The sequence below is a fragment of the Somniosus microcephalus genome, chromosome 15, assembly GCF_052327205.1.
Source record: "Somniosus microcephalus isolate GS21.2 chromosome 15, FLI_Smic_1.0, whole genome shotgun sequence".
In the NCBI taxonomy this organism is placed as follows: Eukaryota; Metazoa; Chordata; class Chondrichthyes; order Squaliformes; family Somniosidae; genus Somniosus; species Somniosus microcephalus.
The window spans coordinates 48,407,859-48,427,552 of record NC_141001.1 but is presented as its reverse complement, the minus strand read 5'-3'; the positions used below and the strand labels follow the sequence as shown (position 1 = coordinate 48,427,552).

The following is a 19,694-nucleotide window of genomic DNA, read 5'->3' as shown; positions in this document are numbered from 1 at the left end:
TGAAACTTACAGGCCTTGGCCATGAGGTTGACCACAGCCATCTTGTTGAGCCCTGGAGCCCTGGATTTTAAACTCAGTCCAACCAGGGTTTCTTCAATAAGCCAAAAGTAAATCTTCGGGGAAGACATGAAATTTGCGAATCCTTTCAAACTGCATTTTTACACTTACTTGTGACCCCTCTGTGCAGCTGAGTCTCCCATGATGCTGTGGATTTGCTTCTGACTGCGCTCCCTCAAGGTGTCATCACCCTCACTGGTATTCCTGCACAGCCTGTCTGTTCCTCCTAGTTTGCCTGTTCATCGCCCACTCCCTCTCCTCCTGAACTCTCTGTAGCTGTGGTGACTACCTCCGGAAACGTGTTATCCACAAAACTCTCAGCTTTCCATATGCACTGTAGTGATACCAACCACTCCTCAAGCTTTAAAACTCTTGAGCTCGAGCTCAAGCTTGAGCAGTTGGTGGCACTTCCTGCATGTGTGGTTTTCCAGGACACACAAAGCGTTCTGGAGTTCCCACATGGCACAGGATGTGCATGCAACGGGCCCCAGCTGTCCTGCCATATTAGCTAACAGTTATTTAATCAATTTGTTTAGCTTTAAGGCTATTTCCTATCCCATTATTCTGGGCAGGATTTAAACCAGGTCCCAGAGGCGAAGAAGTGGCTTTACTAACATATCTCCCTACATGTAATATAGAATATAAACATACAATAAAGTAGGACAGGTAAAGACCAGTTGGTCCTTTCAGTCTGTCCCGTTCCAAATGGTGTAACTTGTTCACATCATTACACCCATCCAACCCTCCTCCCCTTGCAGGTAAATTAGTCAGCATTGCACAGATGTATAAAGCAGTTAAGTGCTGTATTGTTTGCAAGAACAAACCAATGTGTCACATATCCCATGAACAATCAACAGCATCATGAGAGGGACCCACATCATTCCAATCTTTGGATTCCCCAGGGTCCAGGGGATAACTGGTGGCACCTATTTAGCTGTGCGGGCCCCTGGTCATAAATTAAGCATATTCGTGAATTAGAAAGTCTACCCTCGATCAATGTGCAGCCACTGTGGCCATCAGCTTAGAATAAATCAAGTCAATACCTGGTTTCCAAGCAGCGGTCATGATGTTCCTGGCTCCCACCCAGCACTGATCTCCGCTCCTACCTCCTGCTGATGCAGTTCTCGGGCATTGAGGACCATTGCACACGGTGGGTGGGAATTCCTGATCTTGTGAGAACTCACACCCACAGTGTGCAGTGCCGTTCATTTCTGGAAGCAGCAATAGGATGCAGGAGTGGAGAATGATGCTAATGTTCCACAAATGTGAGACAAAAGGACACTGCTCTAGAACAACTGAAGTTTGCGTGAAGTGCAGACAGTTGCCGTGTATATATTACTGGCTTGTATGTAGCATTGTTTGTAATATATTTTGGTTACCAGGGAGGTGAAATAACAATAAGAAAAATTTGCAGTTTCTAACAAGTAACATCTTCCTGCTGCTTCAGGCTTGTTTGGATCGGAACCCAGAAGCCTTCAGGCCAAAAATAGGAAAAGGGATGCTAGGAGAAATCAAATTGCGGCATAACAAGGGCTGTAACTGCAAACGTTCAGGATGTCTGAAAAATTATTGTGAATGTTACGAGGTGAGCTACCAGATGAGATTGGGTGAAAGATAAAGTGGAATTTTCTTTTTCCCCTGATAACTAATTATTTAAAGGAAAATTCTAGTACTGAAGACAAGGGAGCGTTAGCCTAGATGTAATGCCCAGAAAGTAAGTAGGGGCAGTAATGGAAATAGAAAATGCTGGAAATAAGCTGTGTAAAGAGAAAAGACGGTTTTAACGTTTTGTATGTGTAACCTTCTTCAGAACTGAAGATAAAAGGGAAAGCAACGCAAGGGTGGGAAAAAGAGAGGGTAGGGGCTGAGGGGGTCGGATCAACAGTTACACTAATCACAGAGAGGGAGTTGGTGCGTTGAATGACCTGCAAACTGCTTAATAGAAAACTATTAGATGATACAAAAGATCAGCGAGATGATGGAAAGCCATAAAAAGGGAGAGGCTCATACAAATAAAAAAGGCAAGAAAATTGGGGGAAATGGAGAAAGAGAAAAAGGACTGCAACTGCAGTTGGTTTGAAATTAAAACAGAACATATTGGCAAATAGGTCAGCATCCCGCTGCCAACACTGTGTTCTGACAAAGGGTCGCCACACCAAACGTCAAACCACCTTAGTTTCCCCAGATACGGACAGACTCATCTCACATCACAACCATTCCCTGCTGTAAAGAAAATAAAGAATATACCTAAAATCTGAATTCATTAAAGCCAGTGTTCAGACCAGAGGGCTAGAGTGTCCAGCAGAAAGATGAGATAATGTTCAGCTTGGTTTAGCAGTGGAGGAGACCAAAGATGTAGAGGCAAAGTAGGAATGGGAGGGCAAGTTTGGTGTTTAATAAAGTGGTCGCCTAATCAGTGTTTGGCATCCCCAGTATAGAGGAGACTGGCCCATGTGCAATATATACCAAAATACTAGGCTATGGAAGTACATGTAAATTGTTTCAAATGGAAGCTGCACTTAAGGCTATAACAGTGGTGTTGGAGGAAGTAAATGGACAAGTGTTGCATCTCCTGTGGTTGCACAAGAAAGATTAGGGCTGAAAGTAGGGTGCGGTAAGAGTTAATAATGGTTTCCCAGAGGGAATGGTTCCTCCAGGAAAGGGAGGAGGGAATGGAAAGGCAAAGTGTGCTTGGTAAAGGAATGTTGTGGTATATGGCTGAAATCGAAGAAGATAATCTAGTGAATGCAGAGGCTCGTGGGGTTGAGCGTGAGGATAAGGGAGACACTTGCCCCATATTAACTTGGGGGAGGGGGGAGTTCTGATATCGTGTGGGAAACCTGGAAGTAAGTTTAGCACGTATTTCTGTGGCATTTTAACGCAGGCACCTCATTATCATTTTACTTCTGGGTTTGGCGTCGATTGCGCGGCATCGGGCATGGTGAGGACCTGCATGACGTGATCTCAACTCTAGTATTTAAATGGCCAATCCAAAGGTGGAATTTGGAGGAGTTAAGTGCTGGAAGCAAGAGTGGAAACACTTTGACAATGGATTCAGAACAGTCAAAGGCTGCGCCCCGCTTTAATAATCCCTCCCTTGATGTACTGCTGGGGACAGGCAGCTGTGATGGCTAGTGGTTAAGGCATTGGACTTGAAATCTAATGTGGTTGACCCTGCTCAGAGCGGATTTGCTCAGCGTTACATGCAATATTTAAATAGTTTATTTTCTCTATTAGAGTGGGGGAATGGGACTAACTGGATTGCTCTACAGAGAGGCGGCATGGACTAAATGGGGCGAATGGCCTCCTTCTGTGCCATTATGACTATAACTCTATGACTATGACAGTGAGGAGCCGCAGAGTGATACTCTTACCCAGCCACGGGAGAAAGAAACCTGCTGCTACCACAAATAAGGCATTGCTGGAGTTGGCCCAGAAGGTCAGCAGCAGCAGCACTCTGCCACAGTCCTGGATTCAGTACAGGAAGCGTGAGTACAGTTGCATATTCACCTACATCCTGCTGTGTGCATAACCCCACCCCCCTCACTCTGCCTTGTCAAGCCTATTCCATTACATCACTCCTCGCACCCACTTACCTTGCAAGCACACCCATCCTTCCCTTTCTGTTCACTTCCTTACATCTCCATCTATCCATCCACCACTGCCACTCACCCTCATCCTTATGAAATTTGATGCCTTTCCCCGATAGTTAGCCTCAACAAATGCACTCCATCTATCGGGTGAACACATGCCATTACAGCCACCCATAGGTCTGCTCTTTCCCCCATTGCAGAAGAGAATGCAAAACACAAGGGAGAGGGAGAGAACTGGAGGTGTGCCTCCACAGACCTCAGAACTGCAGAGGAGGAAGCAATGTAGATCAGTGGCATCTTGGCGTCCCTGGCTATTGGAGATGGAGAAATGGGGTCCTCCCAGCTTCTTGGTGACAGAATGAAATATAAGGCACATACATGTCATACAATACTCAGTTATGTTGACTTGATTTCAGCAGCGAGTGAAATACAATGATCTTCATAATGATAAGTTGCAATATTCTTACCTTGCTAGGACTAATTCATGTCATTTCTCTCTGACAGGGCCTTCACACGTGCAACAGGAGTCCATGGACCTCACGGATGACAAATCCTCAGAGGAGTTGATTCCTTCTGAGGGTGCACCGTCACAGGACTCAAGCTTACAATGCACCAGCTCAGATACTTGCACTTTGGTGGTACCAGTTAGGCAGATAGTTGGATTTTCACTTGGCAACTTACACTTCACAAGTGAGCAAGAGCAGACAGTGGTGGCAGGGACAGCTGTGGAGAGTCCACGTCAGAGGGAACAGCCCTCTCCAAGCTCTGATCAGCTGGACACAGATGCTGTACCCTGGGAGCTGTTGATGAAAACGATTATCATTGAGGAGCACCAGAAAATGTAGGATGTACTGACAGGCCTTCCAAACACACTGTCCATGATTGCAGAGAGAATGGAGGAGTCCACCTCAAGCATGAGTAGGTTGATGTCACAGGGCATTGCGGTGACATCTTCTTGCATGGGTAGAATGGCCAACTCCATGAAACATCAATTGCTGTAATCAAATGAGTTCATGCACACCTTGACCACGGTCGTGCAGACTCTGGATGCCAACATATCTGGCGTCTTAAATAGGCCTTACAGCGCTGCCCTGATCTGCACCAAAGTGCTCATCACCACAGTGGTAGCAGTGGAGTACGGCTGGCTCACAAGAGGGATGATAGCGAAAGGGGACATAGAAGTGGGAACTCCACTCAAAGTGCTTCCACTTCTCAACTGTTGACCACAACCGCACCACCCCCCCACAAGGCAGTACCTGACATGCTGCCTCCTCTCACAATACCTGAGCCTGCCCCTGCACAATGCAGGTGGAGCAGTCTTTAGAGGGGTTCTCACAAGCTCCAAAACCCAGAGGTAAGAGCATCTCAGCAGTCAGAGCAGGGATCTGAGCAGCCTGCCTCTACCTCTGCTGAAGCTACAGGGGTTGCACCACATAGGAGCGGTAGGAAAAGGAAGAGTAAAGCTTTGTAGTTCACCAACGGTATGCACACGGGGGTGTATGAGAAAATGTTATGTTGTGAAGTTTCCATTCTTTAGTATAATCACATAAAAATGTATTACTTTGCATCACTTTCCCGTGTTGTCTATTCTTGGTTTCTGGGTGGCAACTCGCCTTTTCACTTAGATACATAGATACATAGAAGATAGGAGCAGGAGTAGGCCATTCGGCCCTTCGTGCCTGCTCCGCCATTTAATGAGATCATGGCTGATCCTTTAATTCAGTATCCCGTCCCCGCCTTCTCTCCGTAACCCTTAACCCCTTTTGCCCGTAGAAATATATCTAATTCCCTCTTAAATATATTTAATGAGCTGGCGTACACTGCCCTCTGTGGCAATGAGTTCCACAGGTTCACCACTCTCTGAGTGAAGAAATTCCCCCTCATCTCTGCCCTAAATGGTTTAGCCCTTATCCTTAAATTATGTCCTCTAGTTCTGTTTTCACCCGCCAAGGGAAACATTCCTTCTGCATCCAGTCTGTCTAGACCTGTCAGAATTTTATACACTTCTATGAGGTCCCCTCTCAATCTTCTAAACTCCAGTGTGTACATCCCTAAACTACATAGTCTCTCCTCATAGGTCATTCCCGCCATTCCTGGTATCAGCCTGGTGAATCGCCGCTGCACCCCCTCCATGGCAAGAACATCCTTCCTCAGATGAGGCGACCAAAACTGTACACAGTACTCGAGGTGTGGTCTCACCAGTGCCCTGTACAGCTGCAGCAAGGTATCCCTGTTCCTGTATTCTAACCCTTTTGCTATGAAGGCCAGCATACCGTTTGCCTTCTTGACCGCCTGTTGCACCTGCATGCTCGCCTTCAGTGACTGGTGTACAAGAACACCCAGGTCTCTCTGTACTTCCCCCTCTCCCAATCTATTGCCATTTAAATAATAATTTGCCCTCCCGTTCCTGCACCCAAGGTGGATAACTTCGCACTTGTCCACATTATAGTGCATCTGCCATTTATCCGCCCAATCGCCCAGTCTGTCCAAATCGCTCTGGAGCTTCCTGGTCTCTTCCTCTGAGCCCACCCCACCTCCTAGTTTAGTGTCGTCTGCAAATTTGGAAATGCTGCATCCGACTCCCTGATCCAGGTCATTAATGTAAATTGTGAACAGCTGGGGGCCCAGGACAGATCCCTGTGGTACCCCACTTGTTACTGCCTGCCATTCAGAAAATGAGCCGTTTATTCCAACTCTCTGTTTTCTATCTGACAGCCAGTTCCCTATCCACGCCAAAACTTTCCCCTTTATCCCATGAGCCTCAATTTTCCATGCTAATCTTTTATGTGGGACCTTATCGAAGGCCTTTTGGAAGTCCAGGTACACCACATCTACTGGCTCTCCCCCATCTATTCTACCAGTTACTCCCTCAAAAAATTCCAATAGATTAGTCAAGCACGATTTACCCTTTGTAAATCCATGTTGACTCTGTCCTATCCTGTCCCCATTTGCTAAGTGCTCCGCTATTTCATCCTTAATGATGGACTCCAGCATTTTGCCCACAACTGATGTAAGGCTTACAGGTCTGTAATTACCTGCTTTTTCCCTACCCCCCTTTTTGAATAGTGGGGTAACGTTAGCTACCCTCCAATCCATCGGCACTGTTCCCGAGTCTAATGAATTCTGAAAAATCATCCTTAGTGCATCCGCTATCTCTAGGGCCACCTCCTTCAGTACCCTAGGATGCATGTTATCAGGCCCTGGGGATTTGTCCACCTTCAATCCCTTTAGCTTCCTTAACACCATATTCTTAGAGATATTGATTTGCGTCAGTTCCTCCTTTGCCAATGTCCCTATTTTTCCCGATATCCCAGGGAGGTTTTTTGTGTCTTCCTTCGTAAAGACTGACCCAAAGTATGCATTTAGTTGATCTGCCATTTCCTTATTTCCCATTATATATTCCCCCGTATCTGACTGCAATGGACCAACTTTGGTTTTCACCAGTCTTTTCCTTTTGATATATTTATAAAAGCTTTTGGAGTTAGTTTTTATATTTTCCGCCAGCTTGTTTTCGTAAGCTATTTTGCCCCTCTTGATCATGCCCTTTGCCCTCCTTTGCTCTATCTTAAACTGTTCCCAATCTTCCGCTCTGGCGCTTTTTTTGGCTATTTTATACGCCCTATCTTTGGATTTTATGCTGTCTCTAATTTCCCCTGTTATCCACGGTTGAGTCACCTTTTTAGATTTCCTTTTATGCCAGATTGGTATAAACAATTTTTGCAATTTTGTCATTCTATCTTTAAATGTTTGCCATTGTTTATCTACCTCCAGTCCTCTCAGGAACGTTGTCCAATCAGACCTACTCAGTTCCCGTCTCATGGCATCATAATTCCCCTTGTTTAAATTCAGGACCTTAGTCTCTGAGTCAATTTCTTCGCTCTCCATTTCGAGTGAGAAATCGATCATGTTATGATCGCTCTGACCCAAGGGTCCCCGTACAACAAGATTACTGATTAGTCCCTTCTCATTGCACAGTACCCAGTCCAATATAGCCTGTTCCCGAGTTGGTTCCTCGACATATTGATCCAGATAACCATCCCTTAAACACTCAAGGAATTCCTCCTCCTCATTATTTTTACTGATTAGGCTAGTCCAATCTATATGTAAGTTAAAGTCACCTATGATGACAGCTGTGCTCTTATTGCACGCTTCTCTAATTTCCCTCGTGATGCCCTCCCTAACCTCTATTTTACTATTTGGAGGCCTATATACCACTCCTATTAATGTTTTTCGCCCCTCGCTATTTCTTAGCTCCACCCATATAGATTCTGTATTAACTGAGTTAATATCCTTCCTTTCAATTGCATTTATCCCCTCTTTTACTAGCAATGCTACCCCTCCTCCCTTTCTTTTTTGTCGATCCTTCCTAAATACTGAATACCCCTGTATGTTAAGCTCCCAGCCCTGCTCACCCTGCAACCATGTTTCCGTAATCCCAATTAGATCATAATTATTAACCTCTATTTCCACAGCTAATTCATCTACCTTGTTCCTGATGCTTCTCGCATTAAGGTATAAAACCCTCAGGCTTTTTTTATGCTCACATTTTTTATGAATTAGTTTGGCCCTTTGTTTTTTGTTCCTCACCCTTTTACCATTTATTTCTGTCTGCCTTTCACTTTCCTCTATTTCACTACATAGGTTTCTAGCCCCCTGCCATACTAGTTTAAATGCTCCCGAACTGCTTTATCAAAAATTACCCCGAGAACATCAGTTCCATCTCTGCACAGGTGTAGACCGTCCCTTTTGTATAGGTCACACCTACCACAAAACTGGTTCCAATGCCTCAAAAATTTAAAACCCTCCCTCTTACACCACTGCTCAAGCCACGTATTTAGCCTAACTATCCTGTTCTCTGTACTCTTACTAGCACGTGGCACTGGTAGTAATCCAGAGATTACTACCTTCGAGGTCCTACTTTTTAGCTTGGCTCCTAACTCCCTAAATTCTACTTGTAGGACCTCTTCCCTTTTTTTAGCTACGTCGTTGGTACCAACATGTATCACGACAACTGGCTGTTCCCCCTCCCCCTCCAGAATGTTCTGCACCCGCGCCGAGACATCCTTGACCCTTGCACCAGGGAGGCAACATACCATCCTGGAGTCTCGGTCGCGACCACAGAAACCCCTATCTATTCCCCTTACAATCGAATCCCCTATTACTATAGCCCTGCCACTCTTTTTCCCTCCCTTCTTTGCAACAGAGCCAGTCATGGTGCCATGAGCCTGGCTGCTGGTGCCTTCCCCCGATGCGTCACCCCCCCCGACAACAGTACCTAAGACGGTGAACCTGTTGCTAAGGGAGACAACCCCAGGGGATTTCTGCACTACCTTCCTGCCCTTGCTCTGCCTTTTGGTCACCCATGTACTGTCTACGCTGGCCTTAACCTGCGGTGTGACCAACTCACTAAATGTGCTATCCACACCCCTCTCAGAATCGTGGATGCTCCAAAGTGAGTCCATCTGCAGCTCAAGGGCCGTCATGCGGTCCCACATGAGCTGCAGCTGGACACACTTCCCGCACACATAGTCGTCAGGGACACAGGAAGCGTCCCTGATTTCCCACATGTTACAGGAGGAGCATGACACAGGTCCGAGCTCTACTGCCATGACTTAACCCTTATATTACTTTTTAATTTTCTAGTTTTAGTTTATTTATCGACTTTTGTTTTCCCGAAGCTTACTTAGACCAATGTATACTGTACTCCTCTTATTCCTTTTTAAACTAACCAAATCCCACTAGTTTTGGTTTTACTTTCTAGGAAGGTTTGAGGAAAGTACTTACCAGTTAGTCTTACCTCCCTGGTCTTTCGCTGACTTCCCGGTCTTGTGTCCCCTTGGTCCTACGCCGACTTCCCGCTCCTCCCGGTTCCTGCCCTGCTGAAAAGAAACTGAGACCAAAAAATTTGTGACCTCTGTTTTTAGACAGCTGCTAAAAGACTACTAGGTTAGAGGAGGAGGGTGGGTGGGGTTTCCTACTCTGTAGGAACTCGGGTTTACGCCACCACCCTCCTTAAATACTTGTTTGATGATAAATTGATGGAGACCAACGGGTGGTTGGTTGTTTGCAGGACTGCTTTGTGTCAGTGGCATGGCTGGGGGGGTTGCGTGAAAGAGTGGGCATTGCATGTGGTTCTGACATCGGTCCAGTGGTGGTAACTAACTGGCGAAGTTGACATAATTTCTGGCCCTGGCAAACAACCCATCAGTCACCTTCCTTATGCATTTGGGCAGCACCGACTGGGAGATCCTGGCTATGTCTCCGGCCGAGCTATGGAAGGATCCAGAGGCAAAAAAGTTTGACAGCCATTGGTAAGGTGTGACCACCTGGTCCAGCAGGGACCTCCCAGGAGGCTGCAGATGTCTGTCACCACCTGCCTCAGCCTCCAGAAGCAGTGCTGTTCCGACAGGTCAAGGAAACTCAGCCTGTGCCTGGACGCCTTGTTTCGCGGGTAGTGCCTCCTGCAAGCTGCACCCTCTCTGCTGTAAAGCTCCAGATCTGTCAACAGCAGCCTGTTGCTGCTGCTGCTGCTGGTCATATTGCTCCTTGTCCGAGGTCCAATCTAAGGTAGCCAAAGCGGCACCCACCCTGATCAATTCTGAAAACCTCCAAAGTGTAGAAAGTAATCTCTCAGCAAAAGTACTGTGAACAAACATTTTTCCACTAGTAGACAAGAAAGTAGCTGCGAGTACTGGTATTTATTGAAGTATTTGCAAGACTTTTAATCAACCCTGTCAATTGCCGTTGTGTTCTCGCCTTGGTTTCACTGGCGAGTTTCAGGAAGCCCGGAAAACCTGTGGATGTGCCGTTAAACTTGTGCACAAGCAGCCTAACACGTCTGAGTTAAACACGGAAGTTGGCGGGTTTGAGCTGGCTTCCGGACGTGCTTGTATTTTTGTCAACTTTAACCTCCCACCTGCACTTAAAACCACGCACTCCTCCAGGTTAAAATTCCCAGGTGACTGTTGTGAGAGGAGGGTGCAGGAGAAAGAGCAAAGGCCCAGGAAATAGAACAAATACAGTCAAGGGTCCTGTTAACTATTGTGGGAAAAAACGTCAGAACATTTCATAAACTCCGGTGTGAAAAGCGAAGTAATCAGAACAAATGTGACAAAAGGGCCAATTTTAAATGCCAGAGGGTAACTGGTGGGAGCGAATGGCAGGAGTTTGAGTGCCTCCGGTCAGCTGCTTGGATGTTTCCGGTAGAAAGCGGTAGCTGGCCAGCGGGAGAGCACAAAAATCAGCAGCATCAGAAGAAGGCTGCCGATAGCAAGTTAAATCCAGGAGGGAGGTGGTGCAACGATCTTGCAGGTGTGGGGTGTGGGGGCAGCAGAGGCCCAGACCTTCCTTGTGGGGTCTAGAAGAACACTCTTGCTCCTCTGGGCCCCACTGAGGGAAGTTTATGTTTTAAACTTAACTTTGTGACCTCGCTGTCTCCCTGACAGCTTCACCTGGCTGGGCAGCCATGCTGGGCAACCCCTTCAGGAGCAGGTTAAAATTCTATCGTCCATGGACCTCCAATTTGCATTTAGTAATGAGACTCCTGGCAAAGTTCGGGGAGGGGCCTCATCCGTCACCAAAGCCAATGAAGTTAAAATTACAGATTGGTGGGCAATGGAGCTGCTCCATTTTAACTAAACCCCGACTCCTTTCCCGCCGATTGGAGAGATTTAAAAGTTCATCTAGAGCCAGAGAAATTGAGAGAAAGGGATAGAGATTTTACAGAAAGCAAGATGGGAAAAAGCAGAATCCAGGTAGTTGTGGAAGCTTGTGGACTTGTAATACATGTCTGTGGAATGCACGCTATCAAAAATGGAGAGAAGGGAAGAATCAGAGGTGGACTACAAATGGTGAGGAATGGGTGGAGTCTGGAAGCATAGTAAATTAAATAGTACATTATATTCTCCAGATTAAAGCAAGAGCAAGAAGCACTGTCTAACCTCATCCATGAAGAATGGCCACTTGAGCGAGAGCCAGAAAAATTAGCGTCCCCGCGCCGGAAATTGAGTGGTTGCGCCCCAAGAGGGAAGCGGGGCGCTACTGGAAGCGCCCCGCATCCCTCTTGGGGCGCTGCGAGTCAATATTGTGGCGTTATGTGCGCAGCGCCACACGCTGCAGCAAGTCGCACCGCAGTATTGCAGGCCTTCCTCTCCTTCTTAAAGGGGAGGGGCCTTGTGCAATGCGACCTGGGGCCCAGCTGGGCCTCCGGGAATCGGGAGTGCAGGCAAGAGAGCCCGGCACTCAAGAGAAGTGCCGGGTTCTTGGAGCGCAGCCAGCACTCCACGGCGGGGGGGGGGGGGTGTTTCAGGAGGTCTGAGACGGGAGCGCAGGCAGATGCTGGCAGGCGGCCAGCAACAAAAATGGCCGCCCCGTACCTCGCCTTTAAATTGCGCCTCCCCGGCCGCAGGTACGCCCCCCTGACCCCGTCGGACATAGCGTCCGGCGGTAAGTCGGGGGGCGCTCCCAAAAATCGTGGCTGGGGCGTGAGCGGGGCGCTGCGCACGCCAATGACGTCATTGCCAGCGGCGCAGCGCCGCAAGGCGCTACTGGTTAGCGCCACCACAAACCTCCCGCTGAATTTTGCGGGAGGCATGGGCAGTGCTGCGCCCGGGCGCTAGTTGGTTTGCGTCCCGTTAGCGCCCTCTTAAGGCACTAATGGGAGGCGCAACCAACTGAATTTTTCCCCCATAGAGTTTAACAACTTTAGATCTTAACCACTGCTCTGATTTTCTCGCAGACAGCATGTACTGGTAATGGAGGATGGTTGCACCAGAGTCACTGGAGGAGGTGTGGGCTGGGGCTTGGGGTGGGGATCCTCCTTTGGTACAAGGCCGTCTGGGTGCTCTGCACCCCTGGAGTTTATACGCCTTACTTCAGCTACATTCCTGGGCCACGGCAACCCTCGCCAATTTACCATGCATCCCTCCCCCTCCGCTGTATTCTGCTGTAACCATTTACACCTGCTCTGGACAGATCTTTTGTTTTTATACTTGTCCCATTTGCCTTGCACCATCATCCCTTTAGTCACTTAATACTCCTGCTCTCTACCCTATCACAGACCTTTCCCTTTTGTTAATTTTCTGCCTCCCTTTTACCTGATTCTGTGTTTTCTTAAAAACTGTTCATCTCGAACATCTTCCAGTTCTGATGAAAGGTCATCAACCTGAAATGTTAACTCTGTTTCTGCTGCCTGACCTGCCAGTGTTTCCAGCATTTTCTGTTTTTATTTCAGATTTTCAGCAACTGCAGTATTTTACTTTTGTATTAATAAAAGTGTTTTCTCATTTTTATTTATTCAGGCATGATTTTTAAAAATTCATTCCTGGGATGTGGGCGTAGTGGGCAAGGCCAGCATTTATTGCCCATCCCTAATTGCCCTTGAAAAGGTGGTGGCGAGCAGCCTTCTTGAACTGCTCAGTCCATGTGGTGAAGGTGCTCCCACAGTACTGTTACACAGGGAGTTCCAGGATTTTGACCCACCAATGATGAAGGAACAGTGATATATTTCCAAGTCAGGATAGTGTGTGACTTGGAGGGGAAATTGTAGGTGGTGGTGTTCCCATGCACTTGCTGCCCTTGTCCTTCTAGGTGGTAGAGGTCACGGATTTGGGAGGTGGTGAGTTGCTGCAGTGCATCTTGTAGATCATAGAATTCATAGAAATTTACAGCACAGATGGAGGCCATCCAGCCCATCATGTCTGTGCCGGCCACAGGAGCTCTCCATCCAGCCCATCGTGTCTGTGCCGGCCGAAGGAGCTCTCCATCCGGCCCATCGTGTCTGTGCCGGCCGAAGGAGCTCTCCATCCGGCCCATCGTGTCTGTGCCGGCCACAGGAGCTCTCCATCCCGCCCATCGTGTCTGTGCCGGCCGAAGGAGCTCTCCATCCAGCCCATCGTGTCTGTGCCGGCCGAAGGAGCTCTCCATCCAGCCCATCGTGTCTGTGTCGGCCACAGGAGCTCTCCATCCCGCCCATCGTGTCTGTGCCGGCCGAAGGAGCTCTCCATCCCGCCCATCGTGTCTGTGCCGGCCGAAGGAGCTCTCCATCCAGCCCATCGTGCATGTGCCGGCCACAGGAGCTCTCCATTCGGCCCATCGTGTCTGTGCCGGCCACAGGAGCTCTCCATCCCGCCCATCGTGTCTGTGCCGGCCACAGGAGCTCTCCATCCCGCCCATCGTGTCTGTGCCGGCCGAAGGAGCTCTCCATCCAGCCCCTCGTGTCTGTGCCGGCCGAAGGAGCTCTCCATCCAGCCCATCGTGTCTGTGCCGGCCACAGGAGCTCTCCATCCCGCCCATCGTGTCTGTGCCGGCCGAAGGAGCTCTCCATCCCGCCCATCGTGTCTGTGCCGGCCGAAGGAGCTCTCCATCCAGCCCATCGTGCATGTGCCGGCCACAGGAGCTCTCCATTCGGCCCATCGTGTCTGTGCCGGCCACAGGAGCTCTCCATCCCGCCCATCGTGTCTGTGCCGGCCACAGGAGCTCTCCATCCCGCCCATCGTGTCTGTGCCGGCCGAAGGAGCTCTCCATCCAGCCCCTCGTGTCTGTGCCGGCCGAAGGAGCTCTCCATCCAGCCCATCGTGTCTGTGCCGGCCACAGGAGCTCTCCATCCGGCCCATCGTGTCTGTGCCGGCCACAGGAGCTCTCCATCCCGCCCATCGTGTCTGTGCCGGCCGAAGGAGCTCTCCATTCGGCCCATCGTGTCTGTGCCAGCCACAGGAGCTCTCCATCCAGCCCATCGTGTCTGTGCCGGCCGAAAGAGCTCTCCATCCCGCCCGTCGTGTCTGTGCCGGCCGAAGGAGCTCTCCATCCGGCCCATCGTGTCTGTGCCGGCCACAGGAGCTCTCCATCCGGCCCATCGTGTCTGTGCCGGCCGAAGGAGCTCTCCATCCAGCCCATCGTGTCTGTGCCGGCCACAGGAGCTCTCCATCCCGCCCATCATGTCTGTGCCGGCCACAGGAGCTCTCCATCCGGCCTGTCGTGTCTGTGCCGGCCGAAGGAGCTCTCCATCCAGCCCATCGTGTCTGTGCCGGCCACAGGAGCTCTCCATCCGGCCCATCGTGTCTGTGCCGGCCACAGGAGCTCTCCATCCGGCCCATCAAGTCTGTGCCGGCTGCAGGAGCTCTCCATCCGGCCCATCGTGTCTGTGCCGGCCGAAGGAGCTCTCCAGCCTAATCCCACTACCCAGCTCTCGGTCCGTAGCCCTGTAGGTTGAGGCCTTCAAGTGCCTATCCAAGTATTTTTTTGATGAAGTAACAGGGAGATTTGAATGAAGGGAATGCAATGGATGTTGTCTACATGGAATTTTGGAAGGCGTTTGACAAAGTACCACATAGAAGGCTGGTTAACAAAATTGACGCTCATGGAATAGGTGGGTCAGTGACAGCTTGGATAAGGAATTGGCTTAAGGACAGAAAACAGCGAGTTGTGGAAAATGGCTGTTTTTCAGGCTGGAGGATGGTAGACAGTGGTGTTCCCCAAGGGTCAGTGCTGGGGCCACTGCTTTTTTTGTTCTATATAAATGACCTGGATATTGGAATACAGAGTAGAATTTCTAAATTTGCCGATGACACCAAACTTGGGGGTGTGGCAAACAGTGAGGATGATACCAATCGACTGTAACAGGACATAGAAAGGCTAGCAGAATGGGCAGACAAGTGGGAGATGGAATTTAATACAGAGAAGTGTGAGGTGATGCATTTTGGCACAAGAAACAGGGCGAGGCAATATGCACTTAATGGCACAGCTTTAAAGAGTGTGCAGGGACAGAGGGACCTGGGAGTTAATGTGCATAGGTCCCTGAAGGTGGCGGGACATATTGAGAGAGTGGTTAACAAAGCATTGGGATCTTGGGCTTCATAAATAGAGGTATTGAGTACAAAAGTAGAGAAGTTATGCTGAACCTTTATGAAGTGCTGGTTAGGCCACAACTGGAGTATTGCGTCCAGTTCTGGTCACCACGCTTTAGGAAGGATGTGAAGGCACTTGAGAGGGTGCAGAGGAGATTTACCAGAATGGTTCTGGGGATGGGGGATCTTAGCAACAAGGACAGGTTGGAGAAGCTGGATTTGTTTTCATTAGAGCAAAGGAGGTTGAGGGGTGATTTGATAGAGGTGTACAAGATTATGACGGGTTTGGATAGGCTAGACGGGGAAAGGCTGTTCCCACTAGTTGATGGTACAAGGACTAGGGGACATAGATTTAAGGTTTTAGGCAAGAGATACAGGGGGATGTGAGGGAAAACTTTTTTACGCAGCGAGTGGTGATGACCTGGAATTCGCTGCCGACAGAAGTGGTGGAAGCGGAGACACTCAATGTTTTCAAGGGGAGACTGGATAGGCACTTGAGGGAAATAAACTTGCAGGGCTATGGAGATAGAGCGGGGGAGTGGGACTGACTGGATTGCTCTACAGAGAACTGGCACGGACTCGATGTTCCAAATGGCCTCCTCCTGTGCCGTTATGACGCTATGGGGGAAAAATTTGGTTGCTTTGCGCCTCCCGTTAGCGCCTTAAGAGGGTGCAAAGCAACTAGTGCCTGGGCGCGGCGTCGCCAATGCCTTCCGCAAAATTCAGCAGGAGGTTAGCGGTGGCGCTAACCATTGTCACCCCGCAGAGCTGCGCCGCCGGCGATTACGCCATCGCCGTGTACAGCGCCTCGGCCGCAATCTCCGGCAGCGCCCCGACTTACCGCTGGACGCTATTTCCGACGGGGTCAGGAGGGCCTACCTGCGGCCAGGTCGGTGCTATTTAAAGGCGAGGTGCCCCCGGCCATTTTTGTTGTTGCACCTGCCTCCACTCCCGTCTCCGGCCTCCTTACCCACCCCCCCGCGGAGTGCCAGCTGCACTCCATGAGCCCGGCACTTCTCTTGAGTGCCGGGCTCTTTTGCCAGCACTCAAGTTTGCTGGCGAAGTTAGCGCCACAAAGGGGGCGTGACTCAATTTTTTGCCCTTTGACTCTATGACATTTTAAATGTTATGAGGGTTTCTGCTTCTATTACCCTTACTGACAGCGAGTTCCAGACCCCCACCACCCTCTGGGTGAAAAATGTTCTCCACAACTCCCCTGTAATCCTGATACACACGGTGCGCTGGTGGTGGAGGGAGTGAATGTTTAAAGTGGTGGATGGGGTGCCAATCAAGCAGGCTGCTTTGTCCTGGATGGTGTCGAGCTTCTTGAGTGTTGTTGGAGCTGCACTCATCCAGGCAAGTGGAGAGTATTGCATCACACTCCTAACTTGTGTCTTGTAGATGGTGGAAAGGCTTTGGGGAGTCAGGAGGTAAGTCACTTGCTGCAGAATACCCAGCCTCTGACCTGCTCTTGTAGCCACAGTATTTATGTGGCTGGTCCAGTTACATTTCTGGTCAATGGTGACCCCCCCAGAATGTGGCTGGTGGGTGATTTGACAATGGTAATGCCATTGAATGTCAAGGGGAGATGGTTAGACTTTCTCTTGATGGGGATGGTCATTGCCTGACACTTAAGTAGCAAGTAACATGTGTGCCACACATCAGCCGAAGCCTGAATGTTGTCCAGGTCTTGCTGCATGCGGGCATGGACTGCTTCATTACCTGAGGAGTTGTGTATGGAACTGAACACTGGGCAATCATCAGCGAACATTCCCACTTCTGACCTTATGATGGAGGGAAGGTCATTGATGAAGCAGCTGACGATGGTTGGGCCTAGGACACTGCCCTGAGGAACTCCTGAAGCAAGGTTCTAGAGCTGAGATGATTGGCACAACCATATCTATCTTCCTTTGTGCTAGGTACGGCTCCAGCCAGTGGAGAGTTTTCCCCCGATTCCCATTGACTTCAATTTTACTAGGGCTGCTTGATGCCACACTCAGTCAAATGCTGCCTTGATGTCAAGGGCAGTCACTCTCACCTCACCTCTGGAATTTAGCTCTATTGTCCATGTTTGGACCAAGGCTGTAATAAGGTCTGGAGCCGAATGGTCCAGGAGGAACCCAAACTGAGCATCAGTGAGACGGTTATTGAGTAAGTGCCGCTTGATAGCACTGTCGACGACACCTGCCATCACTTTTGCTGCTGATTGAGAGTAGACTGAAGGGGCGTTAATTGGCTGGATTGGATTTGTCCTGTTTTTTGTGGACAGGACATACCTGGGCAATTTTCCACTTTGTCGGATGTCAGTGTTGTAGCTGTACTGTGACAGCTTGGCTAGAGGCATGGCTAGTTCTGGAGCACAAGTCTTCAGCACTGCAGCCGGGATGTTGTCGCTCCCAATAGACATTGCTGTATCCAGTGCACTCAGCCGTTTCTTGATATCATGTGGAGTGAATCGAAATAGCTGAAGACTAGCTTCTATGATGGTGGGAACCTCAGGAGGAGGCCAAGATGGATCATCCATTCAGCACTTCTGGCTGAAGATCGTTGCAAATACTTCAGCCTTGTCTTTTGCACTCATGTACTGGGCTCCGCCATCATTGAGGATGGGGGTGTTACTGGAGCCCCCTCCTCCTGTTAGTTGTTTAATTGTCTACCACCATTCACAACTGGATGTGCAGGACTGCTGAGCTTTGTTCCGATCCATTGGTTGTGGGATCGTTTAGCTCTGTCTACAGCATGCTGCTTCTGCTCTTTAGCACGCATGTAGTCCTGTGTGCTGGCTAAATATTTAAATATGCAAATTACACTGAAATGCACTGTTACATCATGTTTGATGCACTTGTAATGAAGGGCCTGCATGGCTCTCTTTCCATTTTGAAGAAATAGCATTCTATCAAACACCTTTTCATGACTACAGTTCCCCTTTAAGTGACAGTCTCTGTTAAATTACTGGGTCAAGTTGGAGTCAACAAGTTGTTGATTATGCTGTGAATCTCCAAGATTAAATTACATTCAGAGGTCTAACTAACTGCGGTTTAATTTTCTGCATTTCACTTGTAGGGAATTAAATGATAATGGAATTTCCTGTGTTGTGCTTTCCTGAGCGGTCATTGAGTGGGGTATAATTGATTTTATTCATGGTGTTGCCCTTTTTATTGTCAGGCAAAAATAATGTGCTCCTCTATTTGCAAGTGTATTGGATGCAGAAATTATGAGGAGAGTCCTGAGAGGTGGACGCTGATGAATATACCTGACCACGGTGATATGAGCATTTGTCAGCCTAGGACTAAACTCTTTCCTGAAATATTCAACTACAGAAAGCAAGTGAAAGTGAACAGGGAAAGGTAATGTTAAAAAAAATCTTTCCCCACTCCAATATTCTACCCTTCTATCCTTAAGATTCTGACTCTTGGGGTACCTTTCCACAGATCATAGCAGCCCTCCAGTGCATTGGTCTGTGCCCATTCTTCATGTCTCAGCCTTGATTGTGAATATCAGCAGGCTGTTCAGCTGAGGGGTAGGGGGAAGCTTCTTGCCAATATCAGATGTACAGGCCATGGGCACTTCCCAGCAAGTGTCTCTAGATAGTGATCCCGGCTGATTTCCCCTCCCTAGCCCAGAGGCAAAGAAGCTAACCGTAGAAACTGAACTGCTAAATGCTGACTTTACCAACTGAGCCAGCAGAGAAACAAAAGGTCCAGTATTGGGGGATATCTACGGAAATCATGCGCTAAATCCCGAACTTGCAATCTGTCAAGTTCCGACTTAACAGATGATCCGTACCAACGGGGAAATCCTAGTTGCTGGTGCAGGGTTGGGCTAATTGCCCACCAACTACCCAGCAATTAGCCTGAAAATTTTACGGCTAATGCAAACAGGCACAGGGCCTGTTTGCACAGCGTAAGGGGATACCTCCTGACAAATCCAAGTAATTTTAAAAGCTATTATGAGGCCGGAAATTGAAGCATTTTAGGATTTTGTCCATAAAAAGTATTTATTGTCCATGGAAAGTTCGGAGGAAGCGATTGCTACATTGAGGGTTTTTTGGCATCTATGTGGAGCATAAGTTTTAAAAAAATCTGTGCAGAAAGTGAATGAAAGGGGGAAAAAAACCCTTGTTACTACAGCTTTCCGGGATTTAATGTGCATAAACATCCATGTTATAAATAATGAGAGACCCCTTCTGTTTGCTGATTGG

General features: G+C 48.7%; 1 protein-coding gene across 1 annotated transcript in view; it reads left to right on the top strand.

Moving 5' to 3' along the window:
- Positions 1–19,145, top strand: part of LOC147106717 (uncharacterized) — a 199,665-nt gene extending 180,520 nt beyond the window's left edge. The window contains exons 11-12 of the mRNA XM_086007774.1: positions 1,505–1,642; positions 18,659–19,145. Coding sequence (XP_085863900.1) covers positions 1,505–1,642; positions 18,659–18,844 — 324 coding nt within the window. The 3' untranslated portion in view covers positions 18,845–19,145. The remainder of the gene's footprint in view (positions 1–1,504; positions 1,643–18,658) is intronic.
- The last annotated feature ends 549 nt before the right edge of the window (positions 19,146–19,694 follow it).